The following is a 21,171-nucleotide window of genomic DNA, read 5'->3' as shown; positions in this document are numbered from 1 at the left end:
GGGCCCTCGTACCCCGCCCGAGGGAGCCTGGCCCGCCAGCGGGGTCCCGGCGCTACCCCGGGCCGTGCCGGTGACACCCGCGGCACTGCTGCACAACACAGCGACGTGCGCAGGAATTCAACTACTACGCAGTTAACACTTCCGTACAAGTAACACGGTTCGTTACGTCCAGCTGCTAAAAACAAAGTTCATAGCTCGTTAATTTTTTTTTTAACAGCATCTTTATGAATCAAGTAAATAAGCCAGAAAATTCTCTTAGCAAGAAAAGAAATATGCCACTGGGGGCTATTTTTTTATTTTTAATTTATTTTGGTTTTTTCCAGCTCAATGTCACTGCAACCACAATGTAAATCAAGCTTTAGCTGGAGATTTCTGTTAAAGCTGAGCCTGTTTTGGCTGGCAGATGTATGGCAGACTGCAAAATTCATCCTTTTTTCAAGACAGAAATAAGTGCTCAGAGCTCTAGATGTACCATTTTCACTCTACAGTTGATTATATACAGCATTACTTGGTATTACACAGTACCCCTAAAACACAGCATTCATCCATGTTTCCAAGACATGCAAATTACCTACACCTTTTTCCACAAATGCATACAGTTAGTCCATGTGATTTACCTATTCACCTACTTCTAGTTTGGCTGCTATTCTAACTTACGACCTATGCAGTTTCTCTTATGTGTTCTGACATTGTTGCTCTACCATGAAGCTGCTCCTCTTACAATGGCAGCAAGCCTTTCCCCCACCACTACAGGCCTCTGAACTACCGAAAATAACCCATCAGTCAAGTATCAGAGAAAATCCTCAAAAATCCACATCTTAAAAGCAATTCCAGTTTTTCAGGATGTCCCATTTAGCCATAGAAAAGTCAGTATCCTGTTAAGCAAAATGGAATAAACACAACAGTAGTGATTTGTAAAAGAGTACATAAACCGAGCTATCAAGCTGATGTAGAAATCCCCTGAGCTGACAGTTGAGGACTTTCCTCAATCTCTGTGACAAATAAAATCACAAAAACAGATAAGGCATGAATCACACCATCAGTTTATGCCAGCTGTCACAGTTGGTACTGTGAGGCAAACTTTTACAATGCAATGACAAGCACAACCACCTACAATCCATTCAGCAGAAACCAGCTACTTTCACTTTATCTAAGAACGTGGCCCCACCAGTCCTTGGCGTTGAGGATCCTGGATTTGTATGTAAAGTTACCATTCAGGTTATGGTTCACTGGGTATTTGTGAAACATTACTCTCCATTTCAACTGTTACTCACATCTTCCTTATTTCCATCAGCCAGGCATACAGTCTGAACACTTTAGAGCTGGGCCTGCCCAGCTCTTCATGGAAATCTTCATTCTAGAGGTTTCCAATTCACATTTAAGTATTTGAAGGTAGCTTCTTATAAACTTAACTTTTGTCCCAGACAAGGCTGCAGGAAATAGGAATCGTATTTCAGATGTAAAAGCATCTCTCACCGAATACAATTAGCTACACGGCACAGCAGACTACTTGTTCCCTTCACCTGGGGAGCACCAGTAGCCACATCAGGTGCAGTCTGTGTCAGACCTTCTGCTTAATATTTATTGATGCCAAAGATCCGAACGCCATGCAACTGCGGCATCTTGGGGATAAGCACGGTCAGGAGAGAGGTTGTGTTGAGGATAAAGTGTGTCGGATCATACTTGGTGTAGAAACTCGCCAGGAAGTACCTGCGGGAGCAAAGGGAGCAAGCTTAACTGCCAACACTCTTATCTAAAAAATAAACCAACAAAACATAGTCAAAAAAGGTGCTTTAGTAACCAGTCATATTTTGCTGATTAACAACCATTCTTACCCCTGTTTTAAATATCTCACCTGAGACTCAAGAATACAGATAGTAAAATTATGGACTAAATATCTTCTTCCCATACCTCCCAAGGTGCTAAAAAGCAAGTCTCAGCTGGTATTTTCATCCTGCATTTCTCCCTACCCCTCAACTTCAAATCTCTGACTTCTGCAGCTACAAGCCTGATTTGTGATACAGGTTTTAAATGCTGTTTGATCTGTTACCAAAATACTTGCAGTTCTGCTACCCTGGCAAGCTCAGTGACAAAACACTTGACATTTTTCAGTGCAAAAATCATTTATGCTGAGCACATCTGTGATTGGCATGATTTTAAAACTCTTCCCATCTAGCTGATGTTCCCAGAACATTTTTCTTTTAAGCTAGTCCACAACCTGCACAAGGGGAAGAATAAGGAGACGTGTCTCAGAAAAACAACTTCCTTATGCTTTGAGCCAATAATTTCATATTGTTCTTTGAAAAAACTAGTCAAACAAATGCAGCTATCACATATTTTTTCCCCCAGCATAACAGAGATGTTTATTCAACTACTTATGCATTATCAGTGTATAAAGAGAGCTATGTGCAAGTGTTATGAATACAAAATTCCCACTGGAAAGTGGGAAGCTATCTTTGAAGAAAGAGCGGGGGTTTTTTTTAGGACTTATATGTATTTTTTCAGTATCTATCCTTTGTGTACATTGTAAACGTGATGCAGGATCTTCCCTTCCCCCCTAACCCTGCCATGCAAGTGGACAACTTCCTTAAGAGAAAAAAAGTCTTATTAGAGTTGGATATTAAATATGTTATCTGATTTCCTTTAGTTACACAACCATACTTTTGTCAAGAGACAGGCCGTGCAGAATTTCTCATCTTTTTACAGAACTAGTACATAAAGAAAACAATCTGTACAAAGCAAAACTGACACGCAAAATCTCAGACCCACTCAGAGAGGACTGTCACACTGCTCTGAACTCACAAGTTGCAAAATGGTTAATAAATGCTGTCATGTGCATGCACTACAGGCAATTAGTTTAGATTCTCAATATTTATGACTTCACAATCTCTTAAAGAAGTTCAAAAATTAACAGTAAGTTTTCCTCATAACGTTTTTTATCTTTAAAACCTGCCCCATTAATAACTTGTTTACAAATTTTGACTTCAGTATGTGAGCATGTTGAAAGCTCCAGGAATAAAAACTGTTGATTATATGGCCTGTAAATCCCTACGTGTGTGACACAGGAACAAACAAGCAAGAAAAAGAGAGAAAACACTTTTTCAATGTCAACTGCAACTCATTTGGTTGCAGCTTTTGAAATCATAGTTTTACAATTCAATTAATCCATAATACGGTTTTGAACTCACAGAATTATAGGAGAGATTGTGAAGAATTTTCTTGAAGATGTAAATTGTACTCCATAATCCAGTTGTTCCCAGTGTGTTAGCAGCCTAGCTTTCCCCTGATCAGGTGTTTCAAAAGGAGTTCCCTTTACCGCATGCAAAAACACATACATTCCCTGGGAAAAACAAAAAGTGAATACAATGGCACTTTTAGCTGTTGGTTTGTTTGGGTTATTTTTATAATTTTTACATTGTTCAATGCACTGCAAAAAAAAAAAAGTAAATGAATTCTCACCCAGAAGGGCTGCAAGCCTGTAATAGCAAACTATAGAAGAGGAAGGAAGAGACAAGAAGTGATTTGCATAAAGTCTGAAATGAGTTATAAGGTAAAATCATCACAAAGGAAAAAAAACAAAAACCCCTGTGAATCCTGGCAATATTACAAGAACTTTTGAAAGCTTTCTCAGCCTCCCAGTAGCTTCAAATGCTCAGAAGCTGACTCCCAGCAATCTGCTGGCACCATCTGTCCCGTTCTTCGCTGCTTCTTAACCACACCGGACTGCTCTTTGCTGCTGTTTCTGCCACATCTGGTCTGGTCTGAAAGATCAGTTTGGGCCCAAAGATCAATCAGACAGGGGAGTCCACCCTCTTCCAGTTTTAACAAACATTTGTTTTTTGTCAAAGAGAGCACCCGAATTCCAAGCAAGAGTCTCTATCAGAAAATATCAAGGACTGCTGTTTTCTTTCTTTAATTAATTTCTTACGCACATGAAGAAATTGTAGTAGAGAGCTTTATATAGAAAAATCACATTTCTTCTGAGTTCCTACAAAGGAGGTGAAAGTTGAACAAGTCACTTCACGTCATCTTTCACTTTTTTTGAAACACCTCCCTGACTGGAGGCTTATTAACCTAAGAAAATTAATTTGCTTAATTCATTTTTCAATTCATGATGTTTGCAGTGTCTCAGTTTTGACTAACAAGCAAAAAGGCACTTTTAGGACAGATCTAAAAGCTTACTACACTGGTACTTGCAGAAAGGACCATCATAATGCTTTCAAAGTCACCTAAGAGATTTCCATTAGTGGAAATCCAAGATTTTTTTACTTGTCAAGTCATTCAAGGATTTGTTTCGAAAAAAGTACCATTTAAATGCTGAAATATCCAAATGTACAGTTTATACTCATCTTCTAGTGTTGCACTAGAAAACCACTTGCCAGTGCATACTCTCATCGCTGTTGTCATTATATCTACTTGCAATGAATTCTGTAAGGCATTTGGGAAATATTTAGCAGTACTCATCTCTACCAACATCTCCCAAAGTCAGGTATGCCTGATGCTGTGCAAGATAACGTACAAAATAGTCCAATGATGCTTATGATCCCACTATTAGTTTTAAAACTATACAATCCCACTATTAGTTTTAAACCTACCTATAAAAATAAAAGCTCAAATTAAAAAACAATTTATTTTTACAGGATTCCAGATGATATTACCTAACCTCAGTCTTCAAAGTGAACTATCATTTTCCTAAATAAGGAAGAAGCTATCTTTTTGTCAAGACTTCTTTGCTATTTATCTTAGAAGGCTGAGTTATCAAACCTCAAGTTTAATGTAAATTACTCCATTATGACTCTCTTTTCTCTAAGCTTGGTAGGTTCAATATACATATTGCATTACTTTAAATGATTACAACAAAATTATGGCATCTTGGGGAGAAGAGGCAGAAAGATTCTTACAGTCTTCAGCTTCCAAATCCTTCTGCATACAGAAGTCATCACGCAAATCACAACCCACTAAACAACAAATGGTTTCAGGGCTTGGGTCAAGGTAGTCCAGTTTTTCCCCACTGCTTTCAAACAAGATATTTCTTATGTCATGTATAGTGACAAAGTTGTACTCTGAAGTCATCTTAAGCTAAAATTTATCTAGCTTGATCAGAAAGCAAAGCAAGAAGAAAAAGATCACAAATGTTTTTGTCCAAGGAAACAGGTAAAGTGCTGAAATTAAACACTTTGGGATACTAACAGACTTATGTAGAAACATTAGTAGACAATATCCAAGCATTAAAAATGTAATATATTTTATGGATTCAACACAGCTCTCCAGTATATACAAAACAATGTAAAAGTCGGTTCGCATAATGATTTTACATTTGCAAGATTCTAGATTAAATGACTTTGAAAAGAATATATAAAATGTGTAAGGACTATTTAACATCTTTTGTGTTTAAACCCAAAGGGATTATGTATGATTCCTCTTCCTCAAAGGAGCCAAGGCATTTCATAGCGGATAAGCCAAGCAGAGGTGGTGTTCTGGCTAGCTGGATGTCATTATGCCTACAGCCTGGCTATTTCACTCTTCTCCTGCTACTACAAATAAATATGTATTAACAGCTTTTCAAGTTTTATTACAAGAGAGGTTACTTACCAGGTTGTGAATCACATTTGTTAAAGTCCAAGCAACAGGGACACTGAAGAAGGGAATGCTGAGCAAGACAACGTGCAGCATGCTGACTCCGAGCGCGTAGGTCAGCCACATTCCCCGACTGTTCATCACCCGCGTGTTTGGATTTACCTCGCTGTGCGCAACTCCTACATTCATTTTTACCCTATAAAACAGAAGTGGTTGAAGATTGAGACTACTGTTATGGAGAAGTACTTAAATACGCAATTTTCGAATTTGGGAAAAGGCTGTTTCATATAAGCAGGCCTAGAAGCAACACAGAGCACAAGTGAAGATCATAAAATTAGGGTCATTTCATTAGAATCATTTCGGTTGGAAGAGACCCTCAAGATCACCAAGTCCAACCATAACCTAACTCTATCACTAAACTACATCCCTAAGAACCTCATCTAAACACCTTTTTGACCCCCTCCAGGGATGGTGACTCCACCACTGCCCTGGGCAGCCTGTTCCAATGCCTGACAACCCATTCTGTGAAGAATTTTTTCCTAATATCCAATCTAAACCTCCCCTGACACAACTTGAGGCCATTTCCTCTTGTCCTATCACTTGCTACTTGGGAAAAGAACTTGCTACTTGGAAGAAGAATGATGTACCACAAGATCTTCAAGGTATGATGCTACAGAAGGGACATTAAAAAAAAAAAAAGTCTGCTGTGCTGTTAGAAGCTGCAGTAGCAAACCCGTAAGAGACAAAGCTTTCTAACTTTTGTCATCTAAATTCCTTTCTCCATCCACAACAATATCCACAGTTCTTTTCCACTTTCCATATCGGACAATTTACTTTCTGTTTCTCATTTGTGTAATGGCTGATCAATTCTGCATATACCAATTGCCAAGCCACCTACTTCTAGAAAGAACAAATAAGGACTAATTCATGCCTCCTTTTCTTGCAGCAGAGCACAGATTCCAGGTTTTCCTCCTCCCCCCACCTGTTAGTTTTCAGACAGACCTTTCTGTCTGTCAAATCTGGCTGAAATTAGCCAACAGGTTCACAAGTTTTCTAAGTCACAGACACAATGCAAAGATGCACAGAACGATTTCATAATCCTGTTTTCTTCAGGAGATCGACAGAACCTCCTCAAGGTGATACTCTCATCCTGTTGTACTAAAATTTTTAACAATCAGTGATCTGTAAGACTATTTATATCCATTTATAGGGCTGGAGACTTTTAAACTTCATTCTAAACCAGTCTACAAAGCATTGTTTAACCAGCAAAAATAGTTTGCTTCTGGTAGGAAGTTTATTTCTTGTATTTGCTTATTGCTATAAAGCGCTGTTAATACCTGAGCATTTTGCCCTATTAACAGGAGGCTGTAGAATAAAAATAGATATGATGAACCTGAAACTGAACTGGGGCAATGCTGACTTTAATAAATACTTATGCAAAGTATATTAAGACGTGCACATGAAGGGAACATATTACCTGAGACTGCAAAGCGCGCTTGTGCCTCTCTCCCCGGATGCCGCCCCGCAGGTGAGTACCCAGACAGACCTCTCCACATAATTTACCATCTCTTCCTATTTTCCCTCCTGTTTCGTGTCTTAATCAGACGGGCACCTCCTCTCAGGTCGCGGGGCCCCTGCCTGTCCCCTCCCACCCCGGAACGGTTGTACCCCCACACCCGGCGCAGGTCGGGGCCTCCGCGGAGAGCCGCTTCCTTTCCTTTCCTTTCCCTCCCTTCCCTTCCCGGCCCCGCACCGCGCGGGCTCCCCGGGACACTTTCTGGCTGACCCCCTCCCCGGCAGACGCCCCTCCCGCCGCCCCGGGCCCCGCCGCTCCCCTCAGGGCAGGGCCTGGCCCCGGGCCTGCTGGCAAGTACCGGCGCGCAGGCGACAGCGGCGGCTCAACCCGGACGTCCCTCCGTCGGCCTCCCCAGCGCCGCGCCGCGCCACCTTTCCGCAGACCCGCCGGCCCGAGCGTCACCGGTCCCGCTGTGGCCGCGGTCGCTGAGGAACAAGAGCTGAGCTGGAGCCGCCGGCCGCAGGTGGAGCCCGCCGACCGGCTCGTGGGCTGAGCTGAGCCGGGCAGGGCAGGGGAGGGGCCGGGCCAACCGCACCGCCCACAGCAGCGGCGGGAACGGCGGCATCGCGGACGCGCAGGTAGCGCAGCCCCGGGGCCTCGCGGGGGCGGGCACTCGGTAATGGCGGAGGGGTGGTGCGCGGCAGCTGCCTGCCTGCGCGCCCGCCCGCTGTGGGGTAGGCCGGCACCGCCGCCTCCCCTCAGGCCTTAGCGGGGACGCTGCTTCCCCCGGGCTGCTGGCGGCACCGCGGCGGGAAGCGCTGCAGCTCCGGGCCGGGCCTGGGCCTTGCGGGGCGCGAGGCCGGCTGGCCGCGGCGGGAAGCGCGCGCCTCTCCTCAGGGCGCGGCGGCAGCTGCTGCCAGCGCTGCCCCTGCTGCCCCTGCTTTCATTGTCGAAAAGCCGAGCCGGGAGCCGTGGGCCGCTCGTGTGGTTTTAGGTAAACTCAAAGGTGACTGCCCGCAGGCTTTCTTTACAGCTTTCCTCAGTTGTTTTACCTCATAAACTGAGGAATTACTTGAGTGCGTGTTCTCGTGGACTCCTAAGAAACGGGGTGTTGCTGCAGGGTCTGGCTGCTGCTGTAGAAATCTGTGAGGCTGCGACTACGAAGTTTAGTGAGTTTTTGTTGGCACTTCACCTCATGGTGAGCAGTATTGCAGCTACTGAGAGAGCCCCCGTTGCCAGGGTGTCTGACACCTCGTTTTGGAGGGTTAAAGCACTACGTCAGTGATGGTGCTCAAATAGAAAATACAGTGCCTTCCCACGGAGCACAGGTTATAACATGCCCGGTCAGCAAAGAGTTATAGCAGTCATGTGGCTTGAGCTACAATATATGTCTTTTAGCTAAAACCAGTCAGGTTGGGTGCACTTCCAAGTACCAGAGGTGCCTCCCTCCCAGCGGGGGCCCTGAGGTGAGGCCAGCGTGGCTGTGCGACCTGCATGTCCTACCTCTCTGATGCAGATTTGCGACGTTTTCATTTTAAAGACCTTCCCTTGTCTCAGTACCTTTTTCTGAAGATATCTAGCCCTTGTCATCAGTAAATCATGAAGAAGTTAATGTGGGAGACCTGTATAACACGTGAGGAAACCTGTCTTCCTGAATGTGTGGACATGATTAATAGTCTGACTTCAACAACATGTGTCTTCCAATGCTTCTTTTCCTGTTTGTTTGCTGGAAAGCTGATTTGTCAGATCTTTTTACCACATCGGAAAGGCAAACCCCCTTTGGAATGTACATACCAAATATAAAGAGGAGACTTCTTTGTAGCTGTTGTTCTAGTGCTGCTTCCTCTTCAAAACGCTGTACCTTTTTTTTTTTTCCCCTAAGTAACCACCGTTTTGTATTGTCTTTTATGTTTAAAGCGTGGCAATCTCAAGAAGGGCGTTGAGGCAGAGAAGTGTCCTGTAATTACTGTATCTGCTGCACAAAACCTGTAGGACGGTGGCGCTCTGAGCTGCTGGGTGCGGGCCCTTGCTGTGCGTTGGTTGTGTCAGGAGGAAATCTGGGTTTGCTCCATTCCTCCACATCTGCTTATGTCCTTCGGATGGGTGCTGAGCATGTGGTCTTTGTTTTCCAGCACATAGCTTGGCCTGAATCTTATGTGGAAGCTGGGACTGCTGGGATTGTTTGTCTTTCAATGTAAATAACGTTGTGTAACATAACCCAGTAAAGAGTGCTGCTGTGGAGAGAAGAAACCTTCCTTGTAGGACAAAGAGCAACCATCTGAAACATTCGAGAGGTGTAAAGAGCTGTGTGATGCTCTTTCTCACCCTTCTCTCATGTGCATGAAAAACTGGGGTTGAGTTCCTTGTGTCATGCTAATCAGCAAAGATTTTTTTTCCTAGAGCTTGGTTAATTGTGTCTCCTTGGATACTTAAACAGCAACGTATACGCAAATTTGCAGACACACACTCTTTTCATGGTAGAGTTTCTCTGTAATGCAGCATGAATTTTATAACCCTTTGTAAGCGTTTTCAGTGATTAAAAAAAAAAAAAAAATCCATTTGTTTATTATAAAATGAGGCATCTCTCCATTTTCAAGTGGAAGATACAGAGACACAGAAATAAAGTGACCTGCCTGAAGGTATGAAATAAGTCTGATCAGAAAGGCAAAGTTACAATTCAGAAGCATTGTAGGGTTGTGGGGGTTTTTTTGTTGGTTGGTTGGTGTTGTTTTTCCCACATTATTGCCAGTAGATCACATTGCCATTGAATACAACTGTTGCCTCAATACCACTGCTTGCTCTCCACTTCTTTCTCAACTCCTGAACTTGCCAACTTCCCTCCCTCCTTCAGGTCATATTGCTTCTGTGAATTTTTGGGTACTGGGAATTGTACACACAATGTAGCAGTGCTGAGCTCAGAATTTGTAAATGTAAATCTCTGAACTCTTAGATATTTTTCATTAGAAGTTTAATTTGCTTAAGATAATGTTTTCTAGTTTAAGCCTATGTGTTCTGTTTCTTATGCAAGTCAAACTCCCATTGACTGCAAAGGAAACTAGGTCCTGCTTTATCTTGAAAGTTATATTATTTAGCTATAATGTTATATTTTTGTCTACATTTAAAAGTTGTTGCAAAACAGTTGTTTAGAAATGTGTATTTGTAATGTGTCTTTTACATTATTTTTCTGTCATCTTTCTACACAGCTTCGCTCACTCTTTAATTCCACTATGAAACAGCTGTCGGCAGAAACTATTCGTCTCATTTCAAGTTCTCAGGTGATCACATCAGTTGTCAGCGTGGTGAAGGAGCTGATAGAAAATGCGTTGGATGCAAATGCCACAATTATTGATATTAAACTGGCAAGTCCTCTTTCTTTCTCTCACAAAGAAATGGGTGTAAAATAAGATGCAAGGAAAGTTGTTCCACTGCAAATGTATTTTTAGGCTATTGTGGTTTGGAGAGTGGAAGGGTATTAATAGTATTTATACATACATACTTTAACCCCAAATGAAATGGCCTTAAATCAGTTTCCATTAACATTTTTGAGGCCCCACTGAAACAGTAAGGCATATTTGTGCTCCTCACTGTATTTTAGGGAAAAACTGTCAACTTCTTTAGTATTACTTTTCCTACTTACAAATTACTTTTTCTGACTAGTAGCTTGTTTTAAATTGTATTGAGCATAAGTTTCACTACTAGACTGACATATTTAAAACTCATTACAAAATAGTGTCAGGAAGGTGGAAATGGAAACAATGGAAAAGGTTGATGGCCATTCTAGATATTTTTGTAATACAAATTACCATGTGGTCTCTAAATAGTATGGTGAGCTCTGGCTGCTTCTAACATTTCAGTTTTATGAGATGTTAAAAACAATTGGCATATCACTCAAGGATAGTTTCTGAAAAAAAGAAAATACTGCTTATAATAAAGATCTTGTACTTTTTTCCACAGTTGGGTAAAATGGCTAACTGATCAGCTTCTGTTGCTGCCCTGAGGTTTTCTGTTTTTGCAGTATGTTGTCAACAGCTGCATAGTAGGAGTATCTCCTACTTAGTACAAGAGCATGCTGTTACAGTCTGCATAAATGGATGTCATCTGCACTACTGTTGCATTAGTTGTCAGTTCAGCCCAATCCAAATTGCTCTATTTCTGAAACAAACCAACCAACCTGGCTTTACACGGGTTGTCAGCAAGTGAACAAGATTTGCTGATTGTCTTTATGTGGGTACTAGGGGAGAAGAGAAATTCTTCAGTTTGCACAGTTCTATGTATTAATACTTTAGAACAGTGGATTATTTTTCAGGATTTTTTTTGTTATAAGAATATTTTTATAGCAAAATACTATTTTAATTTATTTAACTAGGATTGACCATGTTAACTCCGGATTGATTCAAAAGTATACAGAGAATGGAAATTTTGACATTAATTTTACAGCTTGATGGGTTTTGCCTGAAACTTGCAGCATTTTCATTGTTTTAACCTTTCTCAAATGGATTAGAAAGACTAGCTGAGTCATTCAGACTTCTTACAGGATTTGCCTGGACCAAGAGAGGAGTGGCTTTGTTTTTTTTGAGACAGGCAGAGAGGAGTTAACCTGGGGGTGGAATGGTTCTTGGATAGAAACCATGGCAGTGGCCAGCTGTAGTGGGAAGCTTTGGCTAGTGTTTTATTCTGCTTAACTTCTTTGTTGACCAAACTCTTATAGGTGATGTTACTAAGCATCTTTACACTGTGTCTCAACTAACTTTTACGCAACACTGGGAAAACGTCAGCTCATGCTTTAGTTTTAGATAATGTGATACTGCTTTCATTACGGTATAAAACAAATAGTTTTATTAGAACCTGAACTGTGACCTTTCCATAAGGTGCTGAGTGGTATCTCTTTACTGATTGGAACTTCAGCTTTGTTGAAATTAGAGAGATGAATGTGGTGGAGCTTGCCTTGTTAGCAGTGGGGTCAACTGCCGTGGTAGCATGGCTGGGCATTAAGCATATGTAGAGTGATGGAGTTATTCTTGACATGATGCCCTGGCTTCAGATTTAAGTATGCACCATTCATTAATATGGAAAGTGAAATGTACCCACATTTCTATTGTGTATCAGTTAATTAAATATACATAGTTCTGTGCCTACCTCCGAGGCTTTTGATGTTTCCTAATGCAGATTGTGTGTGGAAGACAGATAATATATTTAGATACCTTCCTTTTGTTTTTAATTGCATTATTTTTTTTACTTAAAGAAATAATACTGGGAGTTGTTTGTTTGTTTTTGTGGGGTTTTTATTTGTTTGTTTGTTTTTGTGGGGTTTTTTATTTGTTTGTTTGTTTTTGTGGGTTTTTTTATTTGTTGCTTTGTTTTTTGTGGGGTTTTATTTGTTTGTTTTTGTGGAGGCTTATTTGTTTTTTTGTTTTTGTTTGTTTTCTCCATAACTGTCTTCAGTATATGTCCAGACAGGACAATGAAGTTTTGTTTAATCAATCAGCTTTCTGTGAGCAACCATCGTGTACTCTGCACAACATCAGTGGTAGCCACTCATTAAAGATGTTCTTCCTAAGCAAACCACTTTTTAGGTTTCCCAGATGTGTATTACACACTACAGAACATTTTTCTGTGTGTTCCATCACAATCTTTTCAAAGAGCCAGGCATGATTCTACAACAGAAGTGTAGTTAGTGATCCTTCAGCTCTAATACTTTCTTCTCCTGGCTTGTGGTTCTTTTGGGGTGTGTTTCGCATGTACAGATTATAACGTAGCTGGAAGGAAGCATTTATTTGCACCTGTTCAGCATATTACAGAATCTCAATTCAGTATTTCATTTAGCTGTCCTAATTATCTGGGTTTTCAGAATTTTACCCTATTTATGCTGGTGTTTATTGAAATCACACGTCTCAGTCAGAATTCAGAAAAATATATGTTGCTTACATGTAAAGGTAAATCTCAAGGATTGAACTTTGCTTCCTTGAAAGTGCCTCTAAGAACCTTTACGTCTTTCTGTAAAGTATTGCACCTCTTTACAAGCATTCTTACTTCTGACTTCTCCCCATTCATGTTCTGCCCCCCATTAGAATTGCAGCTTCTGTATATTGAGAGACAATATAGAGAATGGAAAACCTCTGCATTAGTGAAATCACATAAGTAAAGAGTGGAATTGAAAACAGTTCTCGGTGAAGACCCACTGACTTTAATGGATGCAGGGCTGCATTTGTGGTGATTTGAAAAAAATTGATACCGAACAAATAAGAGAGGTGAAAAGACTTCAGCCTTCCAGATATTGATCTTTTTCTGAACTTAGGTTTTTCATATTTCATCATAGAAAAAATAAATTACTGAATTACTGTTTCATTAATGTATTTATATTATTGTGCTATTTCCAAACCACAGGGTATGAATTACATTATTTAGTTAGAGAAACCATCACTGATGTCCGAATATGCTGTATTTGTCCTTGTTAAAAAACAAAACACACATATTTTATGGTTACTTAGTTTCTCCAAATAAGCAAAACTCCTACTTCTGTCTGGATGACTAGAAGCTGTAACCTGGGCCACTTCAAACTTGGATCTTAATTCATTCAGCTGTTTTAGTGCTCCTTTATGTGTTGTTCTTTTTTTAGGAGAATTATGGGCTTAACAAAATAGAAGTAAGAGACAATGGCAATGGAATCAAGGTTGCTGATGTCCCAGTTATGGCAATTAAACACTACACCTCAAAAATAAGTTCTTCTGAGGACCTTGAGAGGTTAACAACATACGGGTTCCGTGGGGAGGCTTTGGGAGCAATTTGCTCCATGTCTGAGGTGAGCAGTTGCTGTCAAAGTGTCTAGTCTTTTGTGCTGTGATTGTTTGTATGTGTGTTTGTGAAATTTTTATTAAAGTATCAGTGTAAAGACCTTAAACTGTTCCAGCAGCCTGCCAGGGACATGTTTTCTGAACAGTTTCCTTTTCCCTCCTCCCCAGAAGTCATCTATGGTGAGGAAGCAGTATGTTTTTCTTGTTAGTGTCAGTCCTGCCTTTCTGTTGTACTGCTTACAGCAGGGCTTTATTTATTTTCCTCAGTCAGAATAGATGAGAGACAGATCACGTAGTGTTTCCTTTTCTTTTGTATCAGGATATAGATATGTGATTCCTTATACATAGATGACTCCTTATATGTACATCTATAGGCACATGATTCTTTTCAACACTGGCCTATCTTCTTTAGTATTATCACCAAATATAGTATAAAAGAGCATAGTTGAGTTTGCTACTTGAATTAGGGTAAATCAAAATGAGAAACAGCAGGTGGTGGCCAGGAGAAGTCACTTCAGGGAAGCTGATGGCCCACATAGCTGCCATTCCAGTAAGGATTTCTGCCTTGATGTTATCTAGATGATCAGCAGTCATGGGATCTTGCTGGACTCCATGTTGGTCATTGACATATATATGACTGCAGTTGCACAAACTTTGTTGTCCATATGAGTAATCAGGAACTTACTCCTTGGCCTGAGCCTGATCCATATGTTTGTGTTAAGAGGACTGACAGTGTACTGATATTTAGGATTTAACTTGTTGACTGAAAGTTGGTTCAAAACCTTCCGAAGAGTCTTCAGGCTGTTGAGAGCACAGCATTTACCTCTTCCATTGTGGTCTGCTTTTTTGTATTCATGCTGTACCAAGGTCAAGTTTTGGATCCTTCTTTCTAAGTCTGCCAAGGATTAAATCCTGCAAGAACATACTGATATCTGTGTCTGGCACTATCAACTGTCAAGGTCAGGAGAGATGTCAGAGCTTAACTCCTTGCTAGTTTGGGCTGCATTCATCTTGCTTTCAGCAGGAGTGGGTTGTGTATTTAGATGGAGATTTCCAAAGATGCTTTCCAAAGTGTTGGTGTTTGGACAGATGATGATACACCTCAGTCATTGGTCCCTTGTATGGGTTTTCAGAGCAGGATGCTGTCTGTTCTGTGCATTTAGTTTTAAGGTACATTTCATAAGAGATGGGAGGTGGTCTGAGTGTATAAAGTACTTTAATAGGTACTACTTTAATCCTTGGACCAGTAATTATGTTAATTAAACACTCCTGGCATTAATTGCATTCTGACTACTCAAACTGCCCTCTGAAGTTTCAGTTATAAGGTGCTTTATTATTGGCCCTTAAATAGGTCTGTAATATTGTTATTTGCAATTAATCAATTACTATTTTTTCTCTCCAGAGGCATGGCTGAACTCTGAATGATTCATGCGACACACTAAAATAACCCAAAATATCCTGAGGCTCTGTATGTGTGATAACCTTTATGTCTTTCAGGTGGTCAAAGTGCATTGGCTCTGTTGTTCAAAATATTCATATGTGAACTCCAGGAATTGCAGGCTTATTGAACTTGTAGTATATCACTGGTCTTGCTAAAGCAAATCTGTGTATTACCTTTGTAACTTACAAAACATGCTACTACTGATTTCTAGATATATTTGTGTGTGGAAAGATAATATACGGTTTGTTTGATAGTAGTCATTATGTTTGTGAAATCTCACATGAATTTAAGAAGTTGTCATAGTATGGATGAAAATGCAAAATTATCAATTGATTTAGTTGTTTATTTAACTTGTATTTAGAATAGAGGATACAGGAGTCTGTGTTGTAGGTAGTAGGGCTTGCTATGGTTTGTGTATTAGTGTGATAGAAATGCATGGCTTTTACTTAAATGGGTAGAAAAATGAATAATAATGCAGAATGTTTCTGTGACTGTAAGAAACATCCGAAGAAGAAAAATTTTATAAACTAATTAAATGTAATTGTGACTTAAATAGCACAATTTTAAGAGTGGGAGCAAAGCTTGTCTAAGCTCATTTTCAACTTTGTAAATCCTTGATTAACATAATTTTTTTAAAAATTATTATTCTTTTCAGGTTTTAGTCACAACAATGACAGCTGATGATGATTACAGCATTCAGTATACTTTGGACAGCAGTGGGCATATAACTTCTAAAAGGCCTTCCCACCTTGGGCAAGGTAGGATGTCATTGCTCTGGTGTTGCACGGTGACAGAAGTATTTTGTTTCTCTGGTGCTCTATTTGATGTTGAAATACCTCTTCTGTACGTGAAGGCTGAGTATGAAATCTTTGCATCTGTAAACATCTATTGCCTTATGTTTATCTACTGAGAATGTGTTGTTGCCATAAGAAATAATATGTCTTGGAAGTTGCTTTAGATAGTAATTATAAACTATTTTTTCAAGCTAACAGCAGAAATAAAAGCTATAAAAATTCAATGCCTCGGGTCCAGGCTGAAGCTATATATGACAGATTTGTTTGGGACCAAAATGATGTTTCCATACATAGCAAAGTCCTTGTTTAAAGGAGGAGGGATTGCCCTGCTGCTATACGAAGGAATTGCTGGCTGCAGCACAGCTATAGTCACAGTTCTTTCTAATCTGCAGGAAGGGTGTGTTGCTAGAAATCCTTTTACATGTTTGTGTGGAAGATTAAAGGTTGCCTGCATCTTAGAGGCGGCCTTGGTTGTTCCAATGTGGTGTAGGTTAGGGGTAGCATCTGCTCTGCTTCATACTCTGCTCAGCTAATTGTTGCTCAGTGAGGATGGCCAAAAACCACGCTATGTCCTTGCATTCACACATCACCTGGTGTATATTGCCAGAAGAGGAGCGGTTTGCTCCTTTCTTGTGATATGCTCCCGAGGAAGCAGTTGAAGCTCTTCCATAAAGCTCAGCTTTTCTCAGCTGAGGCGCAGGAGCTGCTTGTCAATATTGTGTCTACAGGCTTTCTCCCAGCTGGCTGCAGCACTTGTACCCCTAATGGGGACCTGACCCAGCTCCCTTCCTCCTCAGTGCTAACTGGCCGCAGGGACCAGTTAGACCAGAAGATGGCATGGGTTAGTCAATAGTTAAATACTGAAGAAAAAGCTGAAGCTGAGAACTCTAATTTTAAAGAGGGACTCTTAAGATTCAGGCTTTAGTATTTTCCATGGCCACAGAGTTCTGTGGGTTGCGTTGCCTTGTCTTCTGTCAAAATTGTTGAATGATTGACTGAATTCTGTGACATAAAGATATTGCAAATTATTAAATTTATGGGCTACAAAAACATATGATTGTGTTAGTAGATGAATATTCCTTCTCTTCCCGTGTACTGTGCCTTGAACGGAGGTGTCAGGCTCTTCCTGTGCTACCCTGATGCAAATGCTTGTGAAGGGTCTTGATCGATCTCAGTGTTCCAGATATGTCTGATTAGATTCCAGTCTGTTAACCATTTTACTAATGAAAGTTAACTTAAGCTGAAAGAGTCTTCAGCTTTATTTAGTGGTGGTTTTTGCTATCGGCATAGTGTACCAAAGCAAGCTTAATGCTGCAATCAACTCTGAATCAAGGAGGGGAATCACAGCTCTTGAGGTCCTCTTTGCGGGGAGGATGACTGCTAATTTGATATGTTTCTTGTCATGCTTATATAATCTAATTTGGAGTTACTGGAGTTTATTTTGTATGCAGCAGCATACAGACAAGTTTCTTCAAGTGAAAGTGAAGTTTCCTTGATATCCAGTCAGCGGTATGCTTTCAGTGAGTTTCTACTTGTTTTTTCTCACCTGCTTGTAGGTACTACAGTAACGGTCCTACAGTTGTTTAATAATTTTCCTGTAAGAAAGCAGTTTTACTCAACAAATAAAAAATGTAAGGAAGAACTGAAAAAAGTCCAAGATCTACTGATAGCATATGGTATCATAAAACCGGACCTGAGGATAACCTTATCACATAATAAGGTAATAATGGCTTTCTCTCTATCAGCTATCTTAAGCATCAGTTTCTGATACATATATGCAGTTCATCTAATACTTACATAAAATCTTCAATTTGTAGGAATTTTCTTTCATTGTAGGTTTGTTTTGGACTTGGACTTCTCTCTTCCCTTCGTAGGTGTGTATTTGTGGTGGTTACAGATTTTTATTCTAAACTTATAAAACTCAGGCTCAGATCTTTATGGTCTGTTCCAACAGATGCCTGATTAGATACATGAAGTATAAAAATTATTTTATGTGCCAGTGGTTAGTAATGATGTTGGTGATCTGCAGAATGAAGAAGTGAGACCTTACTAGGCCACGAGGCCTGGTCAAGCATTAATCTAAGCCAACTGAAAAAACTCTCAAAACTTATTTCGTTATGTTATCTATCGGCATAAACACTATAGCATGTACAGGTAACTTGCTGTACGCTGAGTCAGAGCTCAATACATAATAATAATACATTATTTTAAAGGGCTAAGAAGTTCAAACCAATTTGCTACATTGTTGTAAGTAAGAGTAACATTATAACAGAAGGCTCTAGTTGAGCTAGTTCTTTGTTTAGACTTGGGGGAATGGATTCAGAAGCTGCTTGGAGGCTACTTTGACTTCACAGCATACTGAACAATAATTTTACAACACAGCTACAGAAATAAACACACAACTACAGAAATGACACGTTGAGCAGTTCTCCTTTACCTGACCCCAGTTTAACTTTGCTGATTTTATTGGCTGTACTCCTGCTTTTGATTCCTCTGAGAGGAAAGCTATGCTCGTGTGTTTTCAAGTTGCCACCAAGGAGAGAGTGACATCTCGTGGCCAGATTCCTCACCAATTCTTTTTCTGTTCTCAAAGACTTTTGTTTATCTATTTGACCTGTTCATTGAGCAATTTTGATCAGTTACTCCGTCAACCAAGCATTCGTACTTCAGTCCCTTTTCAGTGGGAATGATGAATGATACTGTGCTTTCTTGAAGTTACAACAGATTGCCTATCCTTTTCTGGAATTGTATAAAATGCTCTGACTAGATTTATGTATGTATTTTCAAATATCAAAGTGTGTAGATGCTGTGAAAATTAAAAGGCAGCCTTTTGGCTGCAGAATTAGTATTCCAAAGCTGAGAAAGTGTAGTTGCTTTCAGTCTTCTTTCATGGACACTATATCAAGTTTGATACTTGATATAGCAAGAGATCTCAGGGGTGTGCACTTCTTAGATTGTGTTAAGCTCCTTGACATATCTAACAGTGGTTCATAGTATTGGTCTTAAATGTTGGTTAATAAAACTAATTTTGTTTTTTATCGGCCGTTTGTCCTCTCTGACAAGTTGCAAATGATGTTTTTATGGTATTTTGAGTTTGATCCTCTTTTATTAGACTGTCACGTATCTTATTAGAGATGATATATATATATATTTTTTATATACATATACATACATATATATATATATATATATAATGTGTCATATATGGGCTCTACAGAGGGATCTGGACGGTGAGTGAGGTTTAACAAGGCCAAGTGCTGGGTCCTGCACTTGAGTCACAACAACCCCAGGCAGCGCTACAGGCTCTGGGAAGAGTAACTGTCGGAAAAGGATCTGGGGTCATTGGGGGTGGCTGAATATGAGCCAGCGTGTGCCCAGAAGGCCCAAAAGGCCAGCAGCATCCTGACTTGTATCAGCACTAGTGTGGTCAGCAGGACTAGGCAAGTGATTGTCTCTCTGTACTTGGTGCTGGTGAGGCTGCATCTTGAATCCTGTGTTTAGTTTTGGGCCCTCTGCCAGGGGAGGTTTAGATTGGGTATTAGGAAAAATTTTTTGACAGAAAGGGTTGTCAGGCATTGAAACAGGCTGCTCAGGGGACTGGTGGAGGGGTTTAAAAGGTGGGAATACAGATTCTTAGGGAGATGATGTAGAAGTGAACTTGGCAGTGTTAGGTTAACAGTTGGACTTGATAATTTTAAAGGTCTTTTCCAACCTAAACAGCTCTGTGATTCCATCTTGTTTTTCCTTTTTTTCCTCTGTTTATTTTAATACTGTGGCAATAACGTGCAAGAAGTTGATCACATGTCTCTTTCACAGTACTTAACTGCAAAATGGTGTGGAGAGTGGCGTGATAGTAGCCATGGCACATTGGTTTTTACAACCTATGCTGTTAGCTTGGAGGTAAATTCTTCAATACAGAACTTGAGTAGTTAAAATCAGTACAAATTCTATCTGCAGGCAGTATTATTCATTGGAATGACAGAGATGGTGCTGATTTTTTGAGCTCTTCATTTTGCACTGCTAGCCTTATGTTCATTTAATGTATTTAGAAAAAAAAGCAAAAAGAAAGGTCTCAAACATTTCAACACAAGAGGTCGCTCAGTAGCTATGGCTCAGCAGGGAAGAATAAAGGCTTGAGAAATCATACAGAAAGTGTAGTCTGTCTCTATGCATGTGTAAGTGCTTTCAAATATTCTGAAAATGTTAAAAGGCATGCAGATTCCTGTGTGTCTATTGCTGTTGTCATTCCTTGCAGGACAAAAAAAAAAATACCCATTACATTGTACCTTTTATGAAATTTGAAATTCTGAAATTCCAATGCATAATAAATTTCAGCAGGTCTATGTGCATCCATTTTGCCATAATATCACAGAATGCGAGCATTCATTTTTTGTTTTTCTTTCAGATGCTAGGTGTTATTGTCATTACAATTATTAATTCAGATCAGGTGTTTTTCCTATAGTGATACTACAGTATATCTGTGCTAAATAGTACTCTACTGAATAGAGTTGTCTGTGATATTGTTTTGTTTTGGGTTTTTTTGGTGGTGGTGGCTGTTTTATTTCTGTTTGAAATGTACTGGGAGAAAGAAACAACTTTTTAGAATGGCTTTATTTTTCATGTAGCTCATAGATTATATATTAGTTTTTAAAAATCCTATGTACAGTTATTCAAAGGAGTTCCTAGAATCCCAAATTCTTGAGGCTGAGCCAATACTTCTGTTGCAATGGAAGAAGATACATGTCAGGAGTAAGATCAGATTCTGAGTCTTAAAACAGCAAGATGGTAGCAGAGATGAGGTGTTACAGAAGGAGGTGAGGAAAGTTGGGTCAAAAGAGTAGAAAGGGTAGTAAGTTAAATAAGTGAAAATATATTTCAAAGAAATCTTGAAAATAAATGACAAAACCAGTGCATATTTTTTTTAAAAGTCTTTAAAAAACAGTCTTTGAGTCCCCTATTTTGTAAGAAATGAAAGGAAAATGGAAGAAAACCATAACCCTAGCTTTACCAAGGAAGAATGTAATGAGATGGAAGCTTTCATAGAAGTGTCTG

General features: G+C 40.0%; 2 protein-coding genes across 3 annotated transcripts in view; one reads left to right on the top strand and one right to left on the bottom strand.

The window, feature by feature from the left end:
* Positions 1-286: 286 nt before the first annotated feature.
* On the bottom strand, positions 287-7,621 carry ORMDL1 (ORMDL sphingolipid biosynthesis regulator 1). Of its 2 annotated transcripts, none has more exons than XM_080347190.1 (4): positions 7,452-7,621; positions 5,593-5,773; positions 3,189-3,340; positions 287-1,710 (listed from the first exon to the last, which is right to left on the bottom strand). In XM_080347190.1, exons 2-4 carry the CDS (start codon positions 5,764-5,766, stop codon positions 1,575-1,577), a joined length of 462 nt encoding a protein of 153 aa, XP_080203316.1. In that variant the 5' UTR covers positions 5,767-5,773; positions 7,452-7,621; the 3' UTR covers positions 287-1,574. The 2 variants fall into 2 exon arrangements, with proteins under 2 accessions (XP_080203316.1, XP_080203315.1); XM_080347189.1 differs by lacking the exon at positions 7,452-7,621 and adding an exon at positions 7,055-7,187.
* A 2,699-nt stretch (positions 7,622-10,320) lies between these two features.
* The window catches only part of PMS1 (PMS1 homolog 1, mismatch repair system component), a gene marked incomplete at both ends in the record, with an annotated part of 41,171 nt that continues 30,320 nt past the window's right edge, over positions 10,321-21,171 (top strand). The window contains 4 exons of the mRNA XM_080346947.1: positions 10,321-10,452; positions 13,710-13,892; positions 15,981-16,083; positions 17,676-17,839. Of these exons, the coding sequence (XP_080203073.1) occupies positions 10,321-10,452; positions 13,710-13,892; positions 15,981-16,083; positions 17,676-17,839 (582 nt within the window). The remainder of the gene's footprint in view (positions 10,453-13,709; positions 13,893-15,980; positions 16,084-17,675; positions 17,840-21,171) is intronic.

The sequence above is a fragment of the Nesoenas mayeri genome (genome assembly GCF_963082525.1).
Source record: "Nesoenas mayeri genome assembly, chromosome: 6".
In the NCBI taxonomy this organism is placed as follows: Eukaryota; Metazoa; Chordata; class Aves; order Columbiformes; family Columbidae; genus Nesoenas; species Nesoenas mayeri.
This window is presented reverse-complemented; position numbering and strand designations above follow the sequence as displayed.